This window comes from Salmo trutta, chromosome 31, assembly GCF_901001165.1.
Source record: "Salmo trutta chromosome 31, fSalTru1.1, whole genome shotgun sequence".
Classification (NCBI taxonomy): domain Eukaryota; kingdom Metazoa; phylum Chordata; class Actinopteri; order Salmoniformes; family Salmonidae; genus Salmo; species Salmo trutta.
In genome coordinates this window covers 663,954-687,225 of record NC_042987.1, presented here as the reverse complement: position 1 = coordinate 687,225, position 23,272 = coordinate 663,954, and the positions used below count along the sequence as shown (strand labels likewise).

The 23,272-nt window shown below is 43.9% G+C and overlaps 1 protein-coding gene across 1 annotated transcript in view; it reads right to left on the bottom strand.

Annotated features, from left to right (window-relative positions):
* LOC115169288 (insulin receptor) overlaps nt 1-23,272 on the bottom strand; it is a 117,935-nt gene that overhangs the window by 82,507 nt on the left and 12,156 nt on the right. Inside the window, exon 2 of the mRNA XM_029724757.1 lies at nt 12,007-12,567. Within this exon, the coding sequence (XP_029580617.1) occupies nt 12,007-12,567 (561 nt within the window). The remainder of the gene's footprint in view (nt 1-12,006; nt 12,568-23,272) is intronic.

The following is a 23,272-nucleotide window of genomic DNA, read 5'->3' as shown; positions in this document are numbered from 1 at the left end:
CTTCAAGTTACAATGTTCCCGTTACGACATCTTTCTATCACTTTTAATGACATCACAAAATAGACATTCATTTTCCATATTGCATCTCTCATCATTCCCAACATTCAGATGTTGAAATATATTTTCCCAGTGTTGATTGTTTTGGGTAAGACTCTCTCTGTAACACAGGGATTTATTTTCCTTCTCATACTAAAAAAACAAAGGGAGAGTTACTGCAAGTTATTTACGACCAGTTTTGAAGTCATAAAAACTGGCCAAACTTCCCTCTCTCCTCACCTTTGGGCTACCTGTCCGCCATGTGCCAAGCTGATATGGCACCTTTGATCCTCACCAAGGAGAGAGAGTCATGACACTGGCTTGTTAACCTGTTGGGGCTAGGGGGCAGGATTTGCACGGCCGGATAAAAAACATACCCGATTTAAACTGGTTATTACTCTTGCCCAGAAACGAGAATATGCATGCAATTAGTAGATTTGGATAGAAAACACTCTGAAGTTACTAAAACTGTTTGAATGGTGTCTGTGAGTATAACAGAACTCATATGGCAGGCCAAAACCAGAGAAGATTCCATACAGGAAGTGCCCTGTCTGACAATTTGTTGTCCTTCAGTTGCATCTCTATCAAAAATACAGCATCTCTGCTGTAACGTGACATTTTCTAAGGCTTCCATTGGCTCTCAGAAGGCGCCAGAAAGTGTAATGGGGTGTCTGCTGTCTCTCGGCGAAGAACAGCAGGAGAATTTGTGAGTGGTCAGCCTGGGAACAGTGACACTGGAGATGTGCATTCATGAGAATTCTCCATTTTTTTCTTTCAGCCTTCGAATGAATACAACGTCGCCCGGTTGGAATATTATCGCTATTTTACGAGAAAAATATCATAAAATTGATTTTAAACAGGGTTTGACATGCTTCGAAGTACGGTAATGGAATATTTAGCATTTTTTTGTCACGAAATGCGCTCGCGCGTCACCCTTCGGATAGTGACCTGAACGCACGAACAAAACGGCGCTATTTGGATATAACTATGGATTATTTGGAACCGAAACAACATTTGTTGTAGAAGTCCTGGGAGTGCATTCTGACGAAGAACACCAAAGGTAATCAAATTTTTCTTATAGTAATTCTGAGTTTGGTGAGGGCCATGTACTCAGAATATTGCAAAATGTGCTTTCGCCGAAAAGCTATTTTAAAATCTGACACCACGATTGCATAAAGGAGGTCTGTATCTATAATTCTTAAAATAATTGTTATGTATTTTGTGAACGTTAATCATGAGTAATTTAGTAAATTCACGGGAAGTTTGCGGTGGGTATGCTAGTTCTGAACATCACATGCTAATGTAAAAAGCTGGTTTTTGATATAAATATGAACTTGATTGAACAAAACATGCATGTATTGTATAACATAATGTCCTAGGAGTGTCATCTGATGAAGATCATCAAAGGTTAGTGCTGCATTTAGCTGTGGTTTTGTTTTTTGTGACATATATGCTTGCTTTGAAAATGGCTGTGTGATTATTTTTGGGAGGGTACTCTCCTGATATAATCTAATGTTTTGCTTTCGCTGTAAAGCCTTTTTGAAATTGGACAATGTGGTTAGATTAACGAGAGTCTTGTCTTTAAAATGGTGTAAAATAGTCATATGTTTGAGAAATTGAAGTTATAGCATTTTTGAGGTATTTGTATTTCGCGCCACGCGATTCCACCGACTGTTGACTAGGGTGGGACGCTAGCCCAGGGAAGTTAACTGCTGGTGGTGTATCCAATGCACCAGTCAGTCAGCTTGTAGGCTACCTGGTGGTGTATCTAACACAAGAAAGTAAACTCACACACCATAACATGCTACTTGCACATAGGTAATATTGATGCTTCCAACAATTTCATGGATCCTTTTAACCAACTTTTGGGTCTCAGTCAACCTTCATCAGGGTGTATCTAATGCAGCATCCAGTCATTCAGCTTGTTACCTGGCTCTGTATCAATCCTGTTGTTCCTAGTAGTGCATCTATCCACTCCTGCCTGACATGTTTTTCTTTCCGCAGATCTGAGCAGCCGAAGTTGTTTGCCACAAACAATTGCAACAGATTAAACCCGTCAATCAAAATGACATGGAACGCTTCTTATTCTGCAGACAGTTTTCAAGAGGTTTAGAAAGGTTCTTTGAAGAGTTAGAGTTCTACAAGAGTTCAAGAAAATGGAGAGAGTGATTCACATCGTGGCATGGAGCGCCAAGTCTAGGAACAAAAGGCTCCTCAACAGCTTCTACCTACAAGCCATAAGACTGCTGAACAATTCATAAAATCGCCACCGGACAATTTACATCGACCCCCCCCCTCCCTTTTGTACATTGCTGCTACTCGCTGTTTGTTTGTTACCTATGCATAGTCACTTCACCCCCACCTACATGTACAGATTACCTCAACTAGCCTGAACCCCCATACACTGACTCGGTACCGGTGCCCCCTGTATATAGCCTCATAACGTTATTCTTATTGTGTTACTTTTTATTTTAGCCTACTTGGTAAATATTTTCTTCTTCTTCAACTGCACTGTTGGTTAAGGGCTTGTAACTAAGCATTTCACGGTAAAGTCTACACTTGTTGTATTCGGCACATGACAAATAAAGTTTGATTTGATTTGACTTGGACAGGGCTGGCTTGGCTTTCAAACACATATCCTGTTTTAGGAGGAAGAGTCGGCAACACTACGGCAGGCAGGTTAATGAACACACACACATTCCCTCTTGCCTGGCAGAGCTGTTGAAATTGGCTCACCTCTCACCAGAGCTCCACATGTCAGAAACAAATCAAAGAGACAAGGTCTTCCTTAGACCAAGGAACTACTATAGGTAAAAACCCAATAATTAGGCTAACAATCCCTTGATTCCCTCCAAATCAGTTTTTTCAAAAGGAAGATACATTGCTTTTCAAGGGACAAGACACAAGGTCACATGGCGGCAGTGTTTTGGTTGTAACAGACTCCGTCAGCATCAATGCGGAGAGAGAGATGGCCCTCGCTCGGCCCCATGGGGCCATCCATAACCTTGAACAGGAACTGGCCTCACAAAGACAGGAAACAATCGTGCATAGAACACTCTATGAACTTGGACTGCTATTGTTCCAGGAGGAGATGGACTTGGTGCCAGACAGACTTGACTGGGATGTGTGGAGACCACCGCCGGCCACAGGGGAGAGAGGTGTCACACACAACGGACACACACACGTGGACACTGACATACAGACAAAAACAAACACATGCACACAGAGATACATACATAAGTGCACTCACACACAGCCTACCACTGGGGTGTGTACACATTCACCGTGCCACTGCTGTTATCTAGAAGCTAGAAAAAACAATGGACATCTTCAGTCAAACACACGTTGGGTGGTTTATGCTGTGTGTGTGTGTTAGCAGTCAAGAAATTTGTAGTGTCCCTGACCAGCCTACAGGCCTCTGATTGGTGGAGGCAAGTGTATGCGACGCCCATTAGGGTAAATTTGGACCATCCGTAGGCCTATATTTATGACCACCATTCACCTCACCTGACTCTTTCTGGACTCACCAACACATCAAGACTGTAACATAACACCCAGCCAACATTGCAACAGTTCTTAGGGTCTGTGCGAGCAAGAGAGAGAAGTAATTCTGTAAAGCACCCTGCTGTTCAAGTTAATCAAATATGGACCACATTTATAACACTGGAACACCAACCCTAACACTGGAACTCCAACCGTAACTCCAACCGTAACACTGGAACTCCAACCGTAACACTGGAACTCCAACCGTAACACACTGGAACTCCAACCGTAACACACTGGAACTCCAACCGTAACACACTGGAACTCCAACCGTAACACACTGGAACTCCAACCGTAACACTGGAACTCCAACCCTAACACACTGGAACTCCAACGGTAACACTGGAACTCCAACCCTAACACCAACCCTAACACCGTAACACCAACCCTAACACCGTAACACCAACCCTAACACCGGAACACCAACCGTAACACTGGAACACCAACCGTAACTCCAACCGTAACACTGGAACTCCAACCCTAACACCGTAACACCATCCCTAACACCGTAACACCAACCCTAACACCGTAACACCAACCGTAACACTGGAACTCCAACCCTAACACTGGAACTCCAACCCTAACACCGTAACACCAACCGTAACACCAACCGTAACACTGGAACTCCAACCCTAACACCGTAACTCCAACCGTAACACTGGAACTCCAACCCTAACACCGTAACACCAACCGTAACACTGTAACTCCAACCCTAACACCGTAACACCAACCGTAACACCAACCGTAACACCAACCGTAACACTGGAACTCCAACCCTAACACCGTAACTCCAACCCTAACACCGGAACTCCAACCCTAACACTGGAACTCCAACCCTAACACCGTAACACCAACCGTAACACCAACCGTAACACTGGAACTCCAACCCTAACACCGTAACTCCAACCCTAACACCGTAACACCAACCGTAACACTGGAACACCAACCGTAACACTGGAACACCAACCGTAACACTGGAACACCAACCGTAACACTGGAACACAGGCTGCAACTGCTACTCTCCCCCCGTATATGTTCTCCTCCCTCTCTTTCTTGGTCTTTTTCTCTCCCCCTCACCCACTATCTTTTCCTCCCTCCCTCACAGCTGTGTGTGTGTGTGTGTGTGTGTGTGTGTGTGTGTGTGTGTGTGTGTGTGTGTGTGTGTGTGTGTGTGTGTGTGTGTGTGTGTGTGTGTAATCTTCTCTGAGGGGAAGATAATGAAGATAATTTTATAATGCGTGTCAAATACCAGTCTCCTGGGAACCTCTGGCTCATTCAGCTCACACTCATTTAGCTGGAGTCTCATTGTTGGGCTGTGGCCCTTTTCCCTATGTAGTGCACTACTTTTGGCTCTGGTCAAAAGTAGTGCACTATATAGGGGATAGGATGCCATTTGACTAAATTACATTAAAAGGCCGGCTGCTGTACAGAAGCTGTGGTGCTCAATCCCCTATGAAAGACAGACTGTCACTCAACAGCACAGCACAGCATGGCTCAGTAGTCACTACCGCAATGAGATTATTACACCAGAACAAAGACATTCTGAAAGAAACCCCATGGAACAGTCACCACATAGTTAACACTAGAAGCGCTAAGGCGGTCATTTGGACTGCTCATGACTAATTGTTTTATTACTCTGCAATTTTTAATGTCATGCCCCATCAGTCCTTGACTTTTCCTAAATATACTGAACAAAAATATAAACGCAACATGTATAGTGTTGGTCCCCCTTTTCATGAGTTGAAATAAAAGATCCCCGAAATGTTCCATATAAACAAAAAGCTTATTTCGCTCAAATTTTGTGCACAAATTTGTTGACATCCCTGTCAGTGAACATTTCTCCTTTGCCAAGATAATCCATCCACCTGACAGGTGTGGCATATCAAGAAGCTAATTAAACAGCATGATCATTACACAGGGACAATAAAAGGCCACTCTAAAATGTGCAGTTTTGTCACACAACCCCACAGATGTCTCAAGTTTTGAGGGATCGTGCAATTGGCATGCTGACGGCAGGAATGTCCAGATCTGTTCCCAGATAATTTCATTTTCATTTCTTTACCATAAGACATTTTTTGAGATTTTGGCAGTATGTCCAACCGGCCACACAACCGCAAACCACGTGTAACCACGCCAGCCGAGGACCTCCACATCCGGTTTCTTCACCTGCGGGATCATCTGAGACCAGCCTATCGAACAACTGATGAAACTGTGGGTTTGCACAACCAAAGAATCTCTGCACTAACTGTCAGAAACCGTCTCAGGGACGCTCATCTGCATGCTAGTCGTCCTCACCAGGGTCTTGACCTGACTGCAGTTCGGCGTCGTAACCAACTTCAGGGGGCAAATGCTCACCTTCAATGGCCACTGGCACGCTGGAGAAGTGTGCTCTTCACATATGAATCCCGGTTTCAACTGTACCGGGCAGATGGCAGACAGCGTGTATGGTGTCGTGTGGGCGAGTTGTTTTGATGTCAACGTTGTGAACAGAGCGCCCCAAGGTGGTGGTGGGGTTATGGTAGGGGCAGGCATAAGCTTTGGACAACGAACACAATTACATTTTATCGATGGCAATTTGAATGCACAGAGATACAATGACGAGATCCTGAGACCCATTGTCGTGCAATTCATCCACCGCCATCACCTCATGTTTCAGCATGATAACGCATGGCTATATTATTATATTAGTCCATATTATGTCAAGAACAGCTCAAATAAGCAAAGTGAAACGACAGTCCATCATTACATTAAGACTCAAAGGTTAGTCAATACAGTCGCAAAAATCATCAAGCGCTATGATGAAACTGTCTCTCATGAGGACCACCTGTAACGCCCTGGCCATAGAGAGGGGTTTTTGTTCTTTATTTTGGTTAGGCCAGGGTGTTACATTGGGTGGGCGTTCTATGTTCCTTTTTCAATGTTTTTGTATTTCTTTGTTTTGGCCCGTGTGTGGCTCCCAATCAGGCACAGCTGAAGCTTGTTGTTGCTGATTGGGAGTCACACATAAGGAGCATGTTTTTCCTTTGGGTTTTGTGGGTAATTGTTTCTGTTAGTGTTTGCACCTGACAGGACTGTTTGGCTGTCAGTTTTCTTGTTTTGTTTGTATAGTGTTCTTTCTGTGATTAAATATTCAATGATGAACACTAACTCCGCTGCACCTTGGTCTACTCTCTCTCACGACAGCCCTTACAGAATTACCCACCAAAAATGGACCAAGCAGCAGAGGAGGGAGCAACGGATGGACTATCTTGAGACATGGACAGAACTAAGGATAAGCATTTCCAGGGCTATGGAGGAGTTAAGGGAGTCTGAGAGGCAGCCCCAATAATTTTTTTTGGGGGGTGGGCACAAGGGTAGTTTGGCTGGGCGCGGATGGAGCCCCAGGCCAGCTCCCCGTACCCTTTTTGGGCAGAGACAGACTGGACAGGTCCCGTGCTTTGGGGTGATGGGTGCTGTGGCAAGGCCGGGTATTTTCAGGCCGGTATGCGCAGTACCAGCGTCCCGCATGTGCCAGGGGAAAGTGGGCATCCAGCCAGTACAGGTGATACCAGTCCTGCGCTCGAGAACGCCAGTACGCCTCTACGGTCCAGTGTTTCCCGCTCCACGCACTAGCCCTGAGGTGCGTGTCTCCAGGCTGGCACGTCCAGTACCAGCACCACGCATCAAGCTTCTAGTGCGTCAGCCCAGCCTCGACAGTCCAGAGCCGCCCGCCAGCCAGGAGCTGCCAGAGCCGCCCGCCAGCCAGGAGCCGCCAGCCAGTCAGGAGCCGCCAGGGCTGCCCGCCTGCCCGGAGCCGCCAGAGCCGCCCCCCAGCCTGGTGAGTCCTGTGCCTGCGCCCAGGGCCAGGCCTCCTTCATGTCTCCCCAGCCTGGTGAGTCCTGTGCCTGCGCCCAGGGCCAGGCCTCCTTTATGTCTCCCCAGCCTGGTGAATCCTGGGCCAGCGCCGCCAAAGCCGCACATCAGCCGGGCGCCGCCAGAGTCACCCGCCTGTCCGGAGCCACCAGAGCCACCCGCCAGCCTGGTTAGTCCTGTGCCTGCGCCCAGGGCCAGGCCTCCTTCATGTCTCCCCAGCCTGGTGAATCCTGGGCCAGCGCAGCCATCGCCGCCCGCCAGCCGGGCGCAGCCAGGGCCACCCGCCAGCCGGGCGCAGTCAGGGCCACCCGCCAGCCGGGCGCAGTCAGGTGCACCACCTAAGAGGGCGACGCCAAGGGTGGAACAGAGGCCACGTCCCGCACCTGAGCCGCCGCCGTAAGAAGGCCCACCCGGACCCTCCCCTTCAGTGTCAGGTTTTGCGGCCGGAGTCCGCACCTTGGGGGTGGGGTACTGTAACGCCCTGGCCATAGAGGGGTTTTTGTTCTTTATTTTGGTTTGGCCAGGGTGTTACATTGGGTGAGCTTTCTATGTTCCTTTTTCTATGTTTTTGTATTTCTTTGTTTTGGGCCGTGTGTGGCTCCCAATCAGGCACAGCTGAAGCTCGTTGTTGCTGATTGGGAGTCACACATAAGGAGCATGTTTTTCCTTTGGGTTTTGTGGGTAATTGTTTCTGTTAGTGTTTGCACCTGACAGGACTGTTTGGCTGTCTGTTTTCTTGTTTTGTTTGTATAGTGTTCTTTCTGTGATTAAATATTCAATGATGAACACTAACTCCGCTGCACCTTGGTCTACTCTCTCTCACGACAGCCCTTACACCACCACAGGAATGGAAGACCCAGAGTTACACCTGCTGCAGAGGACAATTTCATTAGAGTTACCAGCCTCAGAAATTGCAACCCAAATAAATGCTTCACAGAGTTCAAGTAACAGACATCTCAACATCAACTGTTCAGAGGTGACTGATGAATCAGGCCTTCGTGGTCGGATTGCTGCAAAGAAACCACTATTAAAGGAAACCAATAAGAAGAAGAGACTTGCCTGGGCCAAGAAACACAAGCAATGGACATTAGACCGGTGGAAATCTGTCTTTTGGTTTGATGAGTCCAAATGTAAGATTTTTGGTTCCAACCGCCGTGTCTTTGTGAGATGCGGTTGGGTGAACGGATTATCTCCGCATGTGTATTTCCCACCATAAAGCATGGAGGAGGTGGTGTTATGGTTTGGGAGTGCTTTGCTGGTGACACCATCTGTGATTTATTTAGAATTCAAGGCACACATCCCATCTGGTTTGGGCTTAGTGGGACTATCATTTGTTTTTCAACTGGACAATGACCCAATACACCTCCAGGCTGTGTAAGGGCTATTTTACCAAGAATTAGAATGATGGAGTGCTGCATCAGATGACCTGGCCTCCACAATCCCCCAACCTCAATCAAATGGTTTGGAATGGGTTGGACTGCAGAGTGAAGGAAAAGCAGCCTACAAGTGCTCAGCATGTGGGAACAACTTCAAGACTGTTGGAAAAGCATTCCAGGTGAAGTTGGTTGAGAGAATGCAAAGCTGTCATCAAGGCAAAGAGTGGCTACTTTGAAAAATCTCAAATATATTTTGATTTGTTTAACACTTAGTTACTACATGATTCTATATGTATTATTTCATCGTTTTGATGTCTTCACTATTATTCTAAAATGTAGAAAATAGTAAAAATTATGAAAAACCCTTTTGTCTGGTACTGTATATGTGTGTGTGTTTGTTCTACAGTGTGTTACGTAATGCTACAGTCCAGGCCGACAGAGCAGAGAGAGGGGGTTCAGTAATACCCATATGTTACATTCTTCTCTGAGCTCAGACTGAAAGCTGATTGAACAGTGTGAATGTGGAATGGGTGGGCTCCTGGTTTCACAACAAATCCACTTCAGAAGGAGAACAGGCCTCAGCAGCAGGCAGGGTGTGCCCCTAATGGCATTCTATTCCCTATATAGTACACTACTTTTGACCAGAGCCCTATAGGGGGCCCAATGAAATGTAGAGGGAATAGGGTGCCATTTGGGAGGCAGTCAGGGTTTCTCAGGTTCAGTAGCTACTAGTCTATCAGCCTGTCTCATTCTACACTCAGGAAATGAAAAGGCGAGAGAAGTAGTGACATCATCACCTGTGTGTGTGTGTGTGTGTGGGGAGCGGCACCCGCGTCTCTCTACAGGTCATGTGTGACGGGGCTGAGACAACACTCAGGTCTAGCAGAACAATCACACAGACAGTGCGCATGTTTGGCTGCATTGCATCAATCCCAGGGCTCAGGAGCATGGTTAAAGTTTTGACATACAACCTGAACTCAACCCACTTTACTCAGCCATAGTTAGTAACGGTTCACCAAACACACGGTTCGGTACGTATTGCGGTTCTGGGGTCATGGTTCGGTTTCAGTACAGCAGTAAAATGAAATGCTATTCACAATGTTCAGCATTCACAGTGTTCCTAGCATTGTCTGTTGTGACAGGATTGTTAGGTTGGGCCTCTCAAGTTTCCACTCTGATGCTGCATTGGTAACCATGTGAGGTGGGAATTTACCAGTTGTGAAGTCGTAATTACCAGTTGGATGCATTCATGTGATTTGTACTCGTTGAGAAACGCTGATTGGCTAATGGCCAACAAGCTCCGTCAATCATAAATTAAGTACAGCCATTATGATTGTAAATAAGTTATAGTAAAAACATTTTTTTTTAAATAGATTGCTTTTTCTAAAATTGTTTTGTTGTTGCATTTAACTGCTGAAAATGCTGTTTTAGACGCCATTTCCTTAGTAGGTGACATCAAAAGTCACCATGTGGGTGAAGTGGGTGCTCCGGAGGAGTTTCTCATTAGCAATTACAAGTTGGAGAGCTGTTCAAGTAGATATTTCCCAGCCATATGTGGTAAATTCCCACTTCTATATTAGTTACAAACGCACCATTATCCTGACTCCTTCAGTGCCAGATAAAGGGGTCTGTAGCACAGTACATCTCCCACTCTGGGGTAATGTGATGGGCTGTCATTGTTAAGTAAGCTCAACACAGAGTGCATTGGCCAATTCATTGAAAACTTTGGCTTTGGCCTGCTTATACAGAGTGGGTACTACCCGTTTGCTGAAACGGGTGCAAGAGGGAAGTTTGTAACGTGGCTCAAGCATTTCACGAGGTGCTGAAACCGCATATTCTCAACCACCGAAAACGGGCGCATATCCTCGGCTATAAACCAAAGACTGTAAAAAATATAAACAGCCTACCTATCGCTCCTTTAGCCGTGTAAGAATCAGCTGCCAAGTGCTGCTTAAATGCAGAGGGGGGACGGTGTTATGTTGTTGTTTCTTTGCGTTTCTGTCTTGTTTCCGGTATACTGGGGTGATGTCGGCTTAAATGTGTCAACATATTTGAGGTGTTGGCAGCTGCAAAGGCTATTGAGCGTCATACTATTAACGTTTTATCCACTACTCTCTGTCCATCGCAGTTGTAATCTACTGGGAAGCAAAATGTCTCCAAATTGAAGATTTAAACGATGGAGAATCCTCCAATTATGGTTTATCAACCCCGCCACTCACCATCGCACAGAACTAGTTCCTGGTTGTGCCTCACAAAAGGACAGTTTGAAATGCGCCAATAAAGATTTTAATTTGAAGTACAACGGGCGCATATGCTCTAGTTGTTTTAACGGAATAGCCTCAACATGTTTTTTCAGCTCATATTTACTCAAGAGGCACAGGCCTACAACACAGCGTAAGGCATAGCCAATAGGCTTAGTGTTTTTTTATGTATTCATTCGGGTTCACAACGCGGACCGAACCGAGGCCCCCATTCCGAACGGTAACGTTACACCCCTAATAGTTAGCACATTACTTCTTGGCTCTGCAGCTGGCCTTTCTACGCTAAAGGACACGAGTGAGTGAGTAAGTGTTTTGGCAAGACTACAACACTCCGTCTGACGCACACACACTCCACTCTCGCTTTCTAACAACTCTTCTCCTTAATCTGACTCCCCTGGAGACCTGGTCTTTGAATGTTAAGTGACATCACTGCAATCTGAGAGCTCCCTCTCTCTCTCACACACACACACACACACACACACTTTCCCCACTCTCGATTTCTCTTTCACACTTCCCCCACTCTCGATTGCTCCCCCTCTCTTTCCCCTGCCCTCCCTCTCCCCTTCCAGATTCACCACAATCAGATAAGTGAAAGTAGATCAGGGCTCTTATAAATAGCAAAACACTAAAACATAAATAATCTGACACATTAAAACAAGTACAAGCCCTGTGCACGGCAGTGGGTCTTCTCCCAAATTGAGATTATGGCAGGAAAAAAACAGAGTGAGTATCCAAAACATGGAATAACCGCAGACAAGGAAACATCTATTCTAGTGTGCAATTTTACATGCATTTAAATACAAACACTCCTTCCATCGTACAAAGAAATGACTAAGAACCAAAGACAGTCAGGTCTCCCTTGTAAAAGAGGTCTTCTGACATCAATGGGACATCCTGATTAAATAAAGGATTAACTAAATAAGAACCCAGTGACTTACTTCTCTGGCAGTGCTTGTGCGTCCAGCAGCGTTCGTTGAAGAGGCCGTTGATGGTGGTCTGCTGACAGGTGGTCTTCCCCTTGGCCGCCCCGGGACACACGTCCCCGCACTCCCGGTCATTCTTATTGGCTACGATGTAGTTGTCCTCCACCGTGTCCAGGATCTTGGACCAGTCCAGGGTGGAGAGGTAGCAGAGGTCTGGGTTCTTCTCGATTCTCACCGCTCCTCGGGTGATGTTCATCAGACTATGGAGACCGATATCCCTGAGCTGCAGCATTTCAAAGAAGACCAGAGCATAGTTGAAGAACAGGTTGTTACCTCGGATCACAGTGAGATTAGGGAAGAGGTCTTTGAGGCTCTCCATGCCGTAGACCCTGAACAGGAGGAGGAAGTCTGTGACCACGGTCAGTTTGGGGTAACTTAGGCCCCTGAAGTCCTCGGGCTTGGTCTTGAACATGAGGATGATTTTCAGGTGGCCCTCAATCACTGTGCAGTTCTCCAGGGAGCGCAGGTTGGTCACGTTGTTCCGGATGTCCTTACTGGAGCAGATTCCAGGGGAGACTTCAGGGGAGCAGGAGAGGGGATTGGAAGAGAGGGGAGAGAAGTGGAGGGGACAAACTGATTAGAGATGGGATTCTGGCAACGATAGTATTGCACATCAAAAATATTCTGTCAAGACATTTATTGGTCTGCATATTTTTTGATGTGTTGTCCATCTAAATTCTATGGACTTCATTAAAGAAGATTCAACAACCAACCACTTTTGAGGAATAATCTGAGTGAGCACATTATATCCTATTCATGCAATGTCATTTTTTTACCTCCTGGGAAGAAAAAAAAATGTATTTCAAGCACATTCATTTAATGATCAGTTCAGCTCTGTAATGTATCATATCCCCAAGAGTTGAGCTTTTTATAAATTACATTCAACCATTTCAAGAAATAAACCGCAGTAGGCTATTGTTTATTTTGCTTGCTACAGCCTACTAAGTTCAATACAGCTTTTGTACTTATCCCCTCAGGGGCAATTATTGTGTTGTATCGAATGTGAATAAAATGAGTGTAGACAGTGAACCCAAGCAATAGCCACATAAGTCTGATTAAGATGCTATATGTAGCCAAATTAATAAAAATAGTGATGATATCTTGGCCAGCTCATTATTTCTGCAAATGGGGAATTATTCATAACTGACCAACATTGATTATTTATTTTACTGTTATTTTACCAGGTAAGTTGACTGAGAACACATTCTCATTTACAGCAACGACCTGGAGAATAGTTTCAGGGGAGAGGAGGGGGTTGAATGAGCCAATCGTTAGCTTGGCTAAGGGTTAAATACAATAGATTTTATCTATCAAACAGCTACTTCATGAAATGGTTGTATAGTACGCTACGCATAGTTCAGAGTAAGTGAATTGTGTAATATTTAATATAACCTTCATTGCAAAACCAGTTTTAGGGCAAAGAGACCAAGGCCTAGAATAAAAATAGACTAAAATAGTCTGGATTGAGAAGAAACAATTTCACAGCAAAATATGTGGTTATGTATCTACAGTATCTTGGTTTAATGAAACCCATGTCTCTCTGCAGACAGTTGGTTCAGCAACCACATATCTGGGTGTTACCCACATTATAATATAGAGAGCCATCATTGGCTGTTATTACCCACATTCTAGTATTGAGCACTGTCATTGGCTGTAAGCACTATTCTACTAAGGGCCGCTGTCATTGGTTGCTTCCCACATTTTATTCCAAAACGGATGACAACTCTACTCTTATTTGGCATGGGGCTGGAGGCTGTAATTTAAGTAACTACACTGAACAAAAATATAAAAACGCAACATGTAAAAAGTGTTGGTCCCATGTTTCATGCGCTCAAATAAAATATCCCAGAAATGTTCCATATGAACAAAAAGCTTATTTCTCTCAAATTTTGTGCATAAATTTGATTGCATCCCTCATCGTGAGCATCACTCCTTTGCCAAGATAATCCATCCACCTGACAGGTATGGCATATCAAGAAGCTGATTAAACAGCATGCTCATTACACAGGTGCAACTTGTGCTAGGGACAATAAAAGGCCACTCTAAAATGTGCAGTTGTGTCACACAACACAATGCCACAGATGTCTCAAGTTCAGGAAGCGTGCAGTTGGCATGCTGACTGCAGGAATGTCCACCAGAGTTGTTGCCAGAGAATTCAATGTTAATTTCTCTACCATAAAGCCGCCTACAACGCCATTTTAGAGAATTTGGCAGTACGTACAACCGGCCTAACAACTGTAGACCACGTGTAACCGCACCAGCCCAAGACCTCCGGGTTCTTCACTTGCGGGATCATCGGAGACCAGCCACCCGGACAGCTGGTGAAACAATGTTTGCACAACCAAAGAATTTCTGCACAAACTGTCAGAAACCATCTCAGGGAAGCTAATTTCACTTTCGATGACTACTGGCACGCTGGAGAACTGTGCTCTTCACGGATGAATCTCAGTTTCAACTGTACCGGGCAGATGGCAGACAGCGTGCATGGTGACGTGTGGGCGAGTTGTTTGTTGATTTCAACGTTGTGAACAGAGTGCCCCATGGTGGCGGTGTGGTTAAGGTATGGGCAGGCATGAGCTACGGACAATGAACACAATTGCATTTTAATTGATGCCAACTTGAACGCAGAGATACCGTGATGAGATCCTGAGGCCCATGGTCGTGCCATTCATCCACCGCCATCACCTCATGTTTTAGCATGATAATGCACGGCCCCATGTCGCAAGGATCTGTACACAATTCCTGGAAGCTGAAAATATCCCAGTCCTTCTCTGGCCTGCATACTCACCAGATATTTCACCCATTGAGCATGTTTGGGATGCTCTGGATCGATGTGTACGACAGCGTGTTCCAGTTCCTGCCAATCTCCAACAACTTCGCAGTGTAATTGAAGAGTAGTGGGACAACATTCCACAGCCCACAATTAAAAGCCTAATCAACTCTATGCAAAGGAGATGTGTTGCGCTGCGTGAGGCAAATGGTGGTCACACCAGACACTGACAGGTTCTGTTCCACACCCCTACCTTTTTTTATTTTAAGGTATCTGTGACCAACAGATGCATATCTTTAGTCCCAGTCATGTTAAGGCCTGATTTATGTATTTCAATTGACTGATTTCATTATATGAACTAACTCAGTAAAGCCTTTGAAATAGAATTTATATTTTTTCTTCAGTGTAAATTTTGCTCTCTAGGTTACAGAGAGCTGGTAGTCCCATCAGCCAAACTACCAGGTTTGAAACAGGGATGAGACTCAGGAGGTATGCTAATTTTGTATAGAGTAGACCTAACCCACTATTAAAGTACTCAAAACTAACATTAAGAACACCTTCCTAATACTGAGTTGCAGCCCCCCCAGTTGAAACAATGCACGTCTCAATTGTCTCAAGGCTTCAAAATCCTTCTTTAACCTATCTCCTCCCCTTCAGCTACACTGATTGAAGTGGATTTAACAAGTGATATCAATAAAAGGATCTTTTCACCTGGTCAGTCTATGTCATGGAAAGAGCGCTTGATATTTTGTACACTCAGTGTGTTTTCCATGCCAATAAAGCCCATTGAATTGAAATGTTTATTTAAATGTAAACTTCATTTAACTAGGCAAGTCAGTTAAGAACAGATTCTTATTTACAATGACGGCCTAATTGAATTGTGAGAGAAAGAGAGTCTGTGTGGGAAAACATTGAGACATACTGTACATACTCTGAAACCTGTCATTGCAACACTTATTTCCAAACAAGACGTTTACGGATCGTGTTGATCTGTCATGATCACTGTTGCTGCTCTGACTACACCCGAGTAGTAACACTGTAATTACTATAGTAAGAACAACTTTGCTATGCCATTGTTACAGAGTAGCCTAATTTAGTAAATGCATTGTAATGGAGTTATGTTATTACACAAATGGAATAAGGAACCATCCTTGCATTAAGCAATGACTAAAGACTAATAACATGTTATCAGAATGTTATTACTACAGTAATTGCATTGTTACTACACAGATATAAGTAGAGGTATAAGAACAAGTCTTACTAACAACTATAGTGGGCCCTGGTGTTGGACATCACAGGTTAATTAAGATATCCATCACAAACACCCCAAATCATCACCCATCATGAGAGCCCCTCTCAGAGAGAGTACGAGATAGAGAGAGAAAAAGCGAGAGACAGGGAGAGGAGGAGAGAGAAAGAGGGAGGCAGAAGGACTGAAGCGGTAAGATGACAGGAAGATGACCCAAACAGATACATACACAGGGAGGGACAGTAAATGATCCCAAGGAGCAGCCAGGGAACCAGAGTACAAACAGTTCCCAGCAGTGTGCTGTGGAGTGTGGACACACTGTGTCCCAACTGACAGCCTATTCCCTTTATAGTGCCCTACCTTTGACCAGGGCCCATGCACCCTATATAGTTGAATGCGTTTGACCAGGCTGGTCGTATCCCAAGTGGCACCCTATTCCCAACATAGTACACTACATAGGGAATAGGATGCCATTTGGGATGGACATCTCATTCAGCCAGAGCCAAGCATTCCTAATTGAGAATCTAATGCAGTCCACTGTGGTGATAGTGACTAGTGTTGATAACTGGAACAGTACAGCCTGGGCCCCGGTCAAAAGTAGTGCACTATATACAGTGCCTTCAGAAAGTATTCACACCCCTTGACTTTTTCCACATTTTGTTGTCTTACAAAGTGGGATTAAAATGGATTTGAGCAGCAGACTATGATCGATAATGTCAAAAGCCACACTGAAATATAACAAAACAGCACCCAATTTTTTTCTTCATCAATTTCTCTCAGCCAAACATCAGTCATTTGTGTAAGTGCTGTGCTTGTTGAATGTCCGTCCCTATAAGCATGCAGAAAGTCTGTTGTCAATTTGTTAACTGTAAAATAGCCTTGTATCTGGTCAAACACCATTTTTTCCAAGTTTACTAAGGGTTGGTAACAGGTTGATTGGTCGGCTATTTGAGCCAGTAAAAGGGGCTTTACTATTCTTAGGTAGCGGAATGCCTTTTACTTCCCTCCAAGCCTGAGGGCACACACTTTCTTGTATGCTTAAGTTCAAAATATGGGAAATAGGATTGGCAATATTGTTCGCTATTATCCTCAGAAATTTCCATCCAAATTGTCAGACTGCGGTGGCTTGTCATTGTTGATGGACAACAATAATCTTTTCACTTCTTCCACACTCACTTTACGGATTTCAAAATTACAATGCTTGTCTTTCATAATTTGGTCAGATATACTTGGATGTGTGGTGTCAGTTTATTACTAAATTTGCTAATCTTACCAATGAAAAAAAACATTAATGTAGTTGGCATTATCAGTCGGTGAACGATGGAGCGGAGTTTGCCTTTTGTACCAAAATGTCATTTAAGGTGGTCCAAAGCTTTTTACTATCATTCTTATTGTCATGCATCTTTGTTTCAGTGTAGTTTCTTCTTTTTATTCAGTTTAGTCATATGATTTCTCAATTTGCAATAGGTTTGCCAATCGGTTGTGCAGACAGACTTATTTGACATTCCTTTTGCCTCATCCCTCTCAACCATACAATGTTTTAATTCCTCATCAATCCACAGGGATTTAACAGTTTTTACAGCAATTTTCTTAGTCACTGGAATAAGATATTTCACAAATGTGTCAAGTGCATCGGTCTGGTTGCTCCTCATTACACACCACAGACTAACAAATATTCATCAACAACATAGGAATCACTACAAAACTTATTGTATGACCTCTTATACACCATATTAGGCCCAGCCTTTGGAACTTTGTTTTTTCTAGATATGGCTACTATATTGTGATCACTACATCAGATGGATCTGGTGACTACTTTCAAGCAAATTTCTGCAGCATTAGTAAAGATGAGATCAATACATGTTGATGATCTCATTTCTGTGCTGTTTGGAACTACCCTGGTAGGTTGACTGATAACCTGAACCAGGTTGCAGGCACTGGTTCGTTTGAAGCGTTTTCTTGAGTGGGCAGCTTGATGAAAGCCAGTCAATATTTAAAATCACCCAGAAAATATACCTCTGTTGCTATCACATACATTATCAAGCATTTCACACGTTATCCTGATACGGACTGTTAGCACTTGGTGGTCTATAGCAGTTTCCCACAAGAATGGGCTTTAGGTGAGGCAGATGAACCTGTAGAAATATTACTTCAACAGTAATCCTCCTCTTTAAGATTTACAGGAATGTGGTTTGGAATATAAACAGCAACACCGCCACCATTGGCATTTCTGTATTTGCTGTAAAAGTTATAACCTTGTATTGCTACCACTGTATCAAAGGTATTATCTAAGTGAGTTTCAGAGATAGTCAGAATATGAATGTCATCTGTTACTAGCAAATTATTGATTTCATTAACCTTGTTTCTTCAGCTACATATGTTAATGTGGGCTAATTTGAGCACTTTTCTTCCCGGGATGCTTACTTGTTTTCATTGCTTTACTGGAAAGCATAGCAGAAGTAGATATGCTCATGTTATTTATGTTAGTGCAGGGTGAGCTGCACACAGTAGACTTCCTACTAGGGCACACCGCCTCAGTGCTGACAGTATAAATCTGGGATTAACTGAGCTGGGCTTGGATCATTGATAAGTCATTGTCTCAACGCAGCCTTATAATGCTGCTTGGCACTGCAGGCCTTAATGCTCAAATGAGTTTTGTTTTTCAAATCTGTTTTGGACTACGGACTGTCCAAATAGCAAGTTGCATGTGACCAAATAGGATGTGTGTGTTTGTTCAGGTAGCAGTCATTTGCAAACAAGGCTAAAGTAGTTGTCACAGTAACGACAGGTCTGTGTGCCGTGGTGTAGGCTGATTGGTGGTGGTGCTCGTGCTTCCTATCACTCAGAAGTTACGTAGCAAGCTAAGGTGACAATGCCTGCCATGGATGTTTCCCAGTTGCTTTGAATGTTCAAAATCAAATCGTAAGAAGACTTTCAAATAAATTAGATTTGACCGTTCAGACAAGTCATGGCCAGGAATCAGATTTGTATCCGACTTCAAACCACCTACGAAGGTGGTTTGAAATGTGGCTCGAAATATCCGATTCCGTGTGGTTTTTGGATGTTCAGACTGCAGGAAAAAGAACAGATTCGAATCGGATATGCAAATCAATAGGATTTGAGTCAATTCAAACTGCCAATGTGAACATGGCTGAAGAGCTTTCTACACCTGGATTGTGCAACATTTGCCCATTATTCTTTTCAAAACTCTTCAAGCTCTCTCCAATTGTTGATCATTTCCAGAAAACCATTGCTAGACAACCAGATTTAAGACAAAATTTTAACTCGGTCACTCAACTTCTTGGTAAGTAACTCCAGTTTAGATTTGACCTTGTGTTTTAGGTTAGAGCTCCTGCTGAAAGGTGAATTCATCTCCCAGTGTCTGGTCGAAAGCAGATGGAACCAGGTTTTCCTCAACATTTTTGTCGGTGCTTAGCTCCATTCCGTGAATTTTTTATTTTGAAAACTCATACCCACAAAATGATTCAGCCACCACTATGCTTGAAAATATGTGACCCGATTCAGGAAACTAGGCGTATGCCGCAAGTCACGACTTCACAGGAGAGCCGTTTGAACGTAAAAAAAAAAAAAAAAGTCATCAAAATGTGTTTTTGTGGCAGAAATGCCTTCTCGAACATGTGAACTTTCATGTGCCTTAATAAAAAAAACTTATGCTATCTGTAAATATCAATATAATTGTTAAATTACGAGCCTTGTTGGTTAAGCCACAGAAAAGTAAGCAACCTTCAGTCACTTCAGGAGTCCAGCTTTTAATCGCTACCTTTTTAGCATTCTCTCGATGCAGATGCACTTTGTAGACTGGGATGAGCTGAACCATGTTATGATCCCAACCCCCAAGATTGGGTAGTGCACATGGGATGTTACCATAACAGAGGTCCAGACAGGCTTCAGTTCGGGTAGGTAACATATTGCTGACATGATTGTAAATGTTGAGATAGATTGCACACGTGAAAGTCTCCCATGATTAGCTTTACTGCTTCAGGTGACTCTGTCTCAGCCTGGGATACAAGGTCATGAATCAAGTGGGCAGCTATGAGTGTGTCAGCGGAGGAGTCTACGTAAACAATAAATAAAGCGGACCTGATTTATTTCCTGTGGCAGATAGTATGGCCGTAGGTTTAGAGCAAGGAGTTCAATATCTTTAGTACAGACCTTGTTGTAATATGGGCAGGATTGCAATATTTCTCATTGGTGAATGCACAAACTCCACCACCATTTCCCTTACCAGAGTTGTTGTTTCGGTCCATTCTAACAATTGTGTAGCCATGCAGCTCCACAACAGAGTCGCGATCCTGTTCCGTAAACCAGGTCTCAGACAAATCAAGCAGGATTGTCGGTACTCAGATGTATTGGGTACAAGCCCGTAACTCATCAGTCTTATTCCTTATGCTTTCTACATTGCCATGCATAATAGATGGAAGAGGGGTTCTGAAGGGCTGTTTTTTCATCGGATTCCAAATTCCTCCTCTACTCCCACCCTTCCTTGGTTTAGAAGCCTATCCTTGGGAACACGTTGATTGTAATGATGGTGGTATTCCATTGCGGTGTAGACTTGCAGCAAAGGGCCAGAGATTAAGCAGGACATCTCTTGTGTTTGATATCGCGGCTCGCTGTATCCATTGAGGGTTAGGTCGACAGCTTGTTTAGTGCGTTTCACAAAAAAACGGATTAAAACTAAAAACAGCCAAAGTACTGCTGTTTGCCTCATTATTAATTATCCAATTTAATGCCACTAAAAACATGGTTGGTTTAGGTAGATTGCAAAGTGATTTATTCTCGGGATGGAACATTTGTAAAATATCAGGAAAATATTCAACCCTACCACACAGCAGTGGCTGAGTGTGGTGGTTAGGCTTTCATCATATAACTTCATGCCCATCTGTAGAAATCGGGTTACCCTCCAGAGACAAATCATGATTCACCTGTACCAGAATCTATGATGACTAACATTGACTTTTTGCTATGACTGAGCATGCAAACAAATAATACCTCCGATGTCACAACGGTGTAGAACACAAACAGGGAGAACAGGGACAACCGTCACAGATGTAAGAGAGTTCATGAACAGTCGAGGGGTATCCTATTCCAGCCATAACACCACAGGTAGTCTAGTCTAGGGCTGCCTGAGCTCAAATGGCACCTTATTCCCTATATAGTGCACTACTTTTGACCAGGACCCATAGGTAATAGGGTGCCATTTGGGGAGCAACCTAGCTGTTAAGAGTCCTTCCTATCAACTTGGGGGGAAAAAAACAAAGAGGAGATGTTTTGGGAACATCACGCAAACCGATGGAGTTACCATGGAAACCAGACAGACAGACAGACAGGCAGACAGGCAGGCAGGCAGGCAGGCAGGCAGACAGGCAGACAGGCAGACAGGCAGGCAGAGAGACACAGAGACACAGACAGACAGGCACAGACAGACAGGCAGGCACAGAGACACAGACAGACAGACAGACAGACAGACAGACAGACAGACAGACAGACAGACAGACAGACAGACAGACAGACAGACAGACAGACAGACAGACAGACAGACAGACAGACAGAGGCTGCTGGACTAACTCACAGAGACACTTGGAGATAAGTCTGTGCCTCGGAGGTGCTGTATAATCTACAAAAGGATCACGACTGAAGATTTCCACTGATCAATAATATCTCACACCACCACTGACAGAGTCGAACAGCCATTAGGAGAGTTGGAGAGGGGGGCTAACTATGATGTAGTTCTATTCCTCAAAACAGCAGAATCCCCACGCAAAGGAAAAGGAATTCAAACTTAATTGGCTTTAATTGTTGTTTGTACCACCTCTCCTGTGCATGAAGAAATAACAGAGGTGATCAACTAACAACAGGCAGAGAGTTAAAAATCAAAGGTCGGGATTGAGTCATAGGACAGTCATGCTGGGAGGTTAACTCTGTAGGTGCTGGAGCAAACCACTGAATTGCCAGCAATGGATCATATAATACAGCAATAACAAGTAATGAAATAATATCTTCGTGAATTAGAAACTAACACATAATCATATATTCCTAAACTGTCATCTACTGTAGACTGTGAGAGGTTAACTCTGTAGGTGCTGGAGCAAACTGATCTGTTGAAATAGCACATAAAACTTTTGCAAAACTAATAGAAAAAAAACACTTTGTCCATTACAATCTGCTGTCTGGAGATACAGGTCATTCTAGAACCTAGACTACAATTCTAGAATCCTTAAAGTCAATCGAGAATTTAGGTTACATTGTCTGTCATTAGAAAGAGGACAAAAAGCTCTGTAATTGAACAATCTATTTCTAAGGTAAAGTTGAGAGACATTATGAAACTGTCTGATAAGGTTTTGCAGAATATAAATAATATTACAGAATATAATAACACTTCAGAACATGAAAACCCCAAAATATGCTGGGGAGCTGCAGCTGTACAGTTGTCCTGACATGATCCTGCTGGAAGAAGATCCCAAAAGAAACCGCAAGCCAACTACATAAGGGCAGCTATGGAGCTTCTGATTCACTTCACTCACCTACTCAACAAGAAAACTCCAACATCAGCACTCTTATGTAGTGCATGTAGATACTTGCCTACATCTACTATGAATGCATTTAGATAGTATCTACATGAAATGAGTTAAATAAACCTGCACTGAAAATGTGGCTGGTATGAAGCCATAGTCTGAGTGGCTGGTGAATTTTGTTTTCATCCACCAGCCACACTGGCTGCATGCCTGGTTCCATAAACACTGTACAGGTCTCACTGTAAAAAAAATACTTAAATCTCAATTAGACTAACCTGTATAAATAAAGGTTAAGTGAAAATGAAACGGTAGGTTGACCACACAGTTAATTTGATGCCCTTGTCTGGAAAAAGTAGACAACAGACGGAGGGGGCAAGGGCACTGTCCAGATGTGTGTGAGTGCGTGTCTACCTCTACTCTCCCTCCTACACTACAGGTCAAAGTAATCCACTACATACGAATAGTGTGCCATCTGGGAAACAAACCTCTCCCTGGGCCTCACACGCCTCTCCCTCCTACACTAGCGTGGCCTCAGGAAGAACACAAACACCCAGCAGCTATTGCCACACTTCCCTTTTCAAGGTTTTACTAGGTGGCTCGTTGGTTTGTTGTTTTCCAACATATGCTGCTGGAGCTAAGATCAGGGAGGCACCAGCGGACCAGACAATT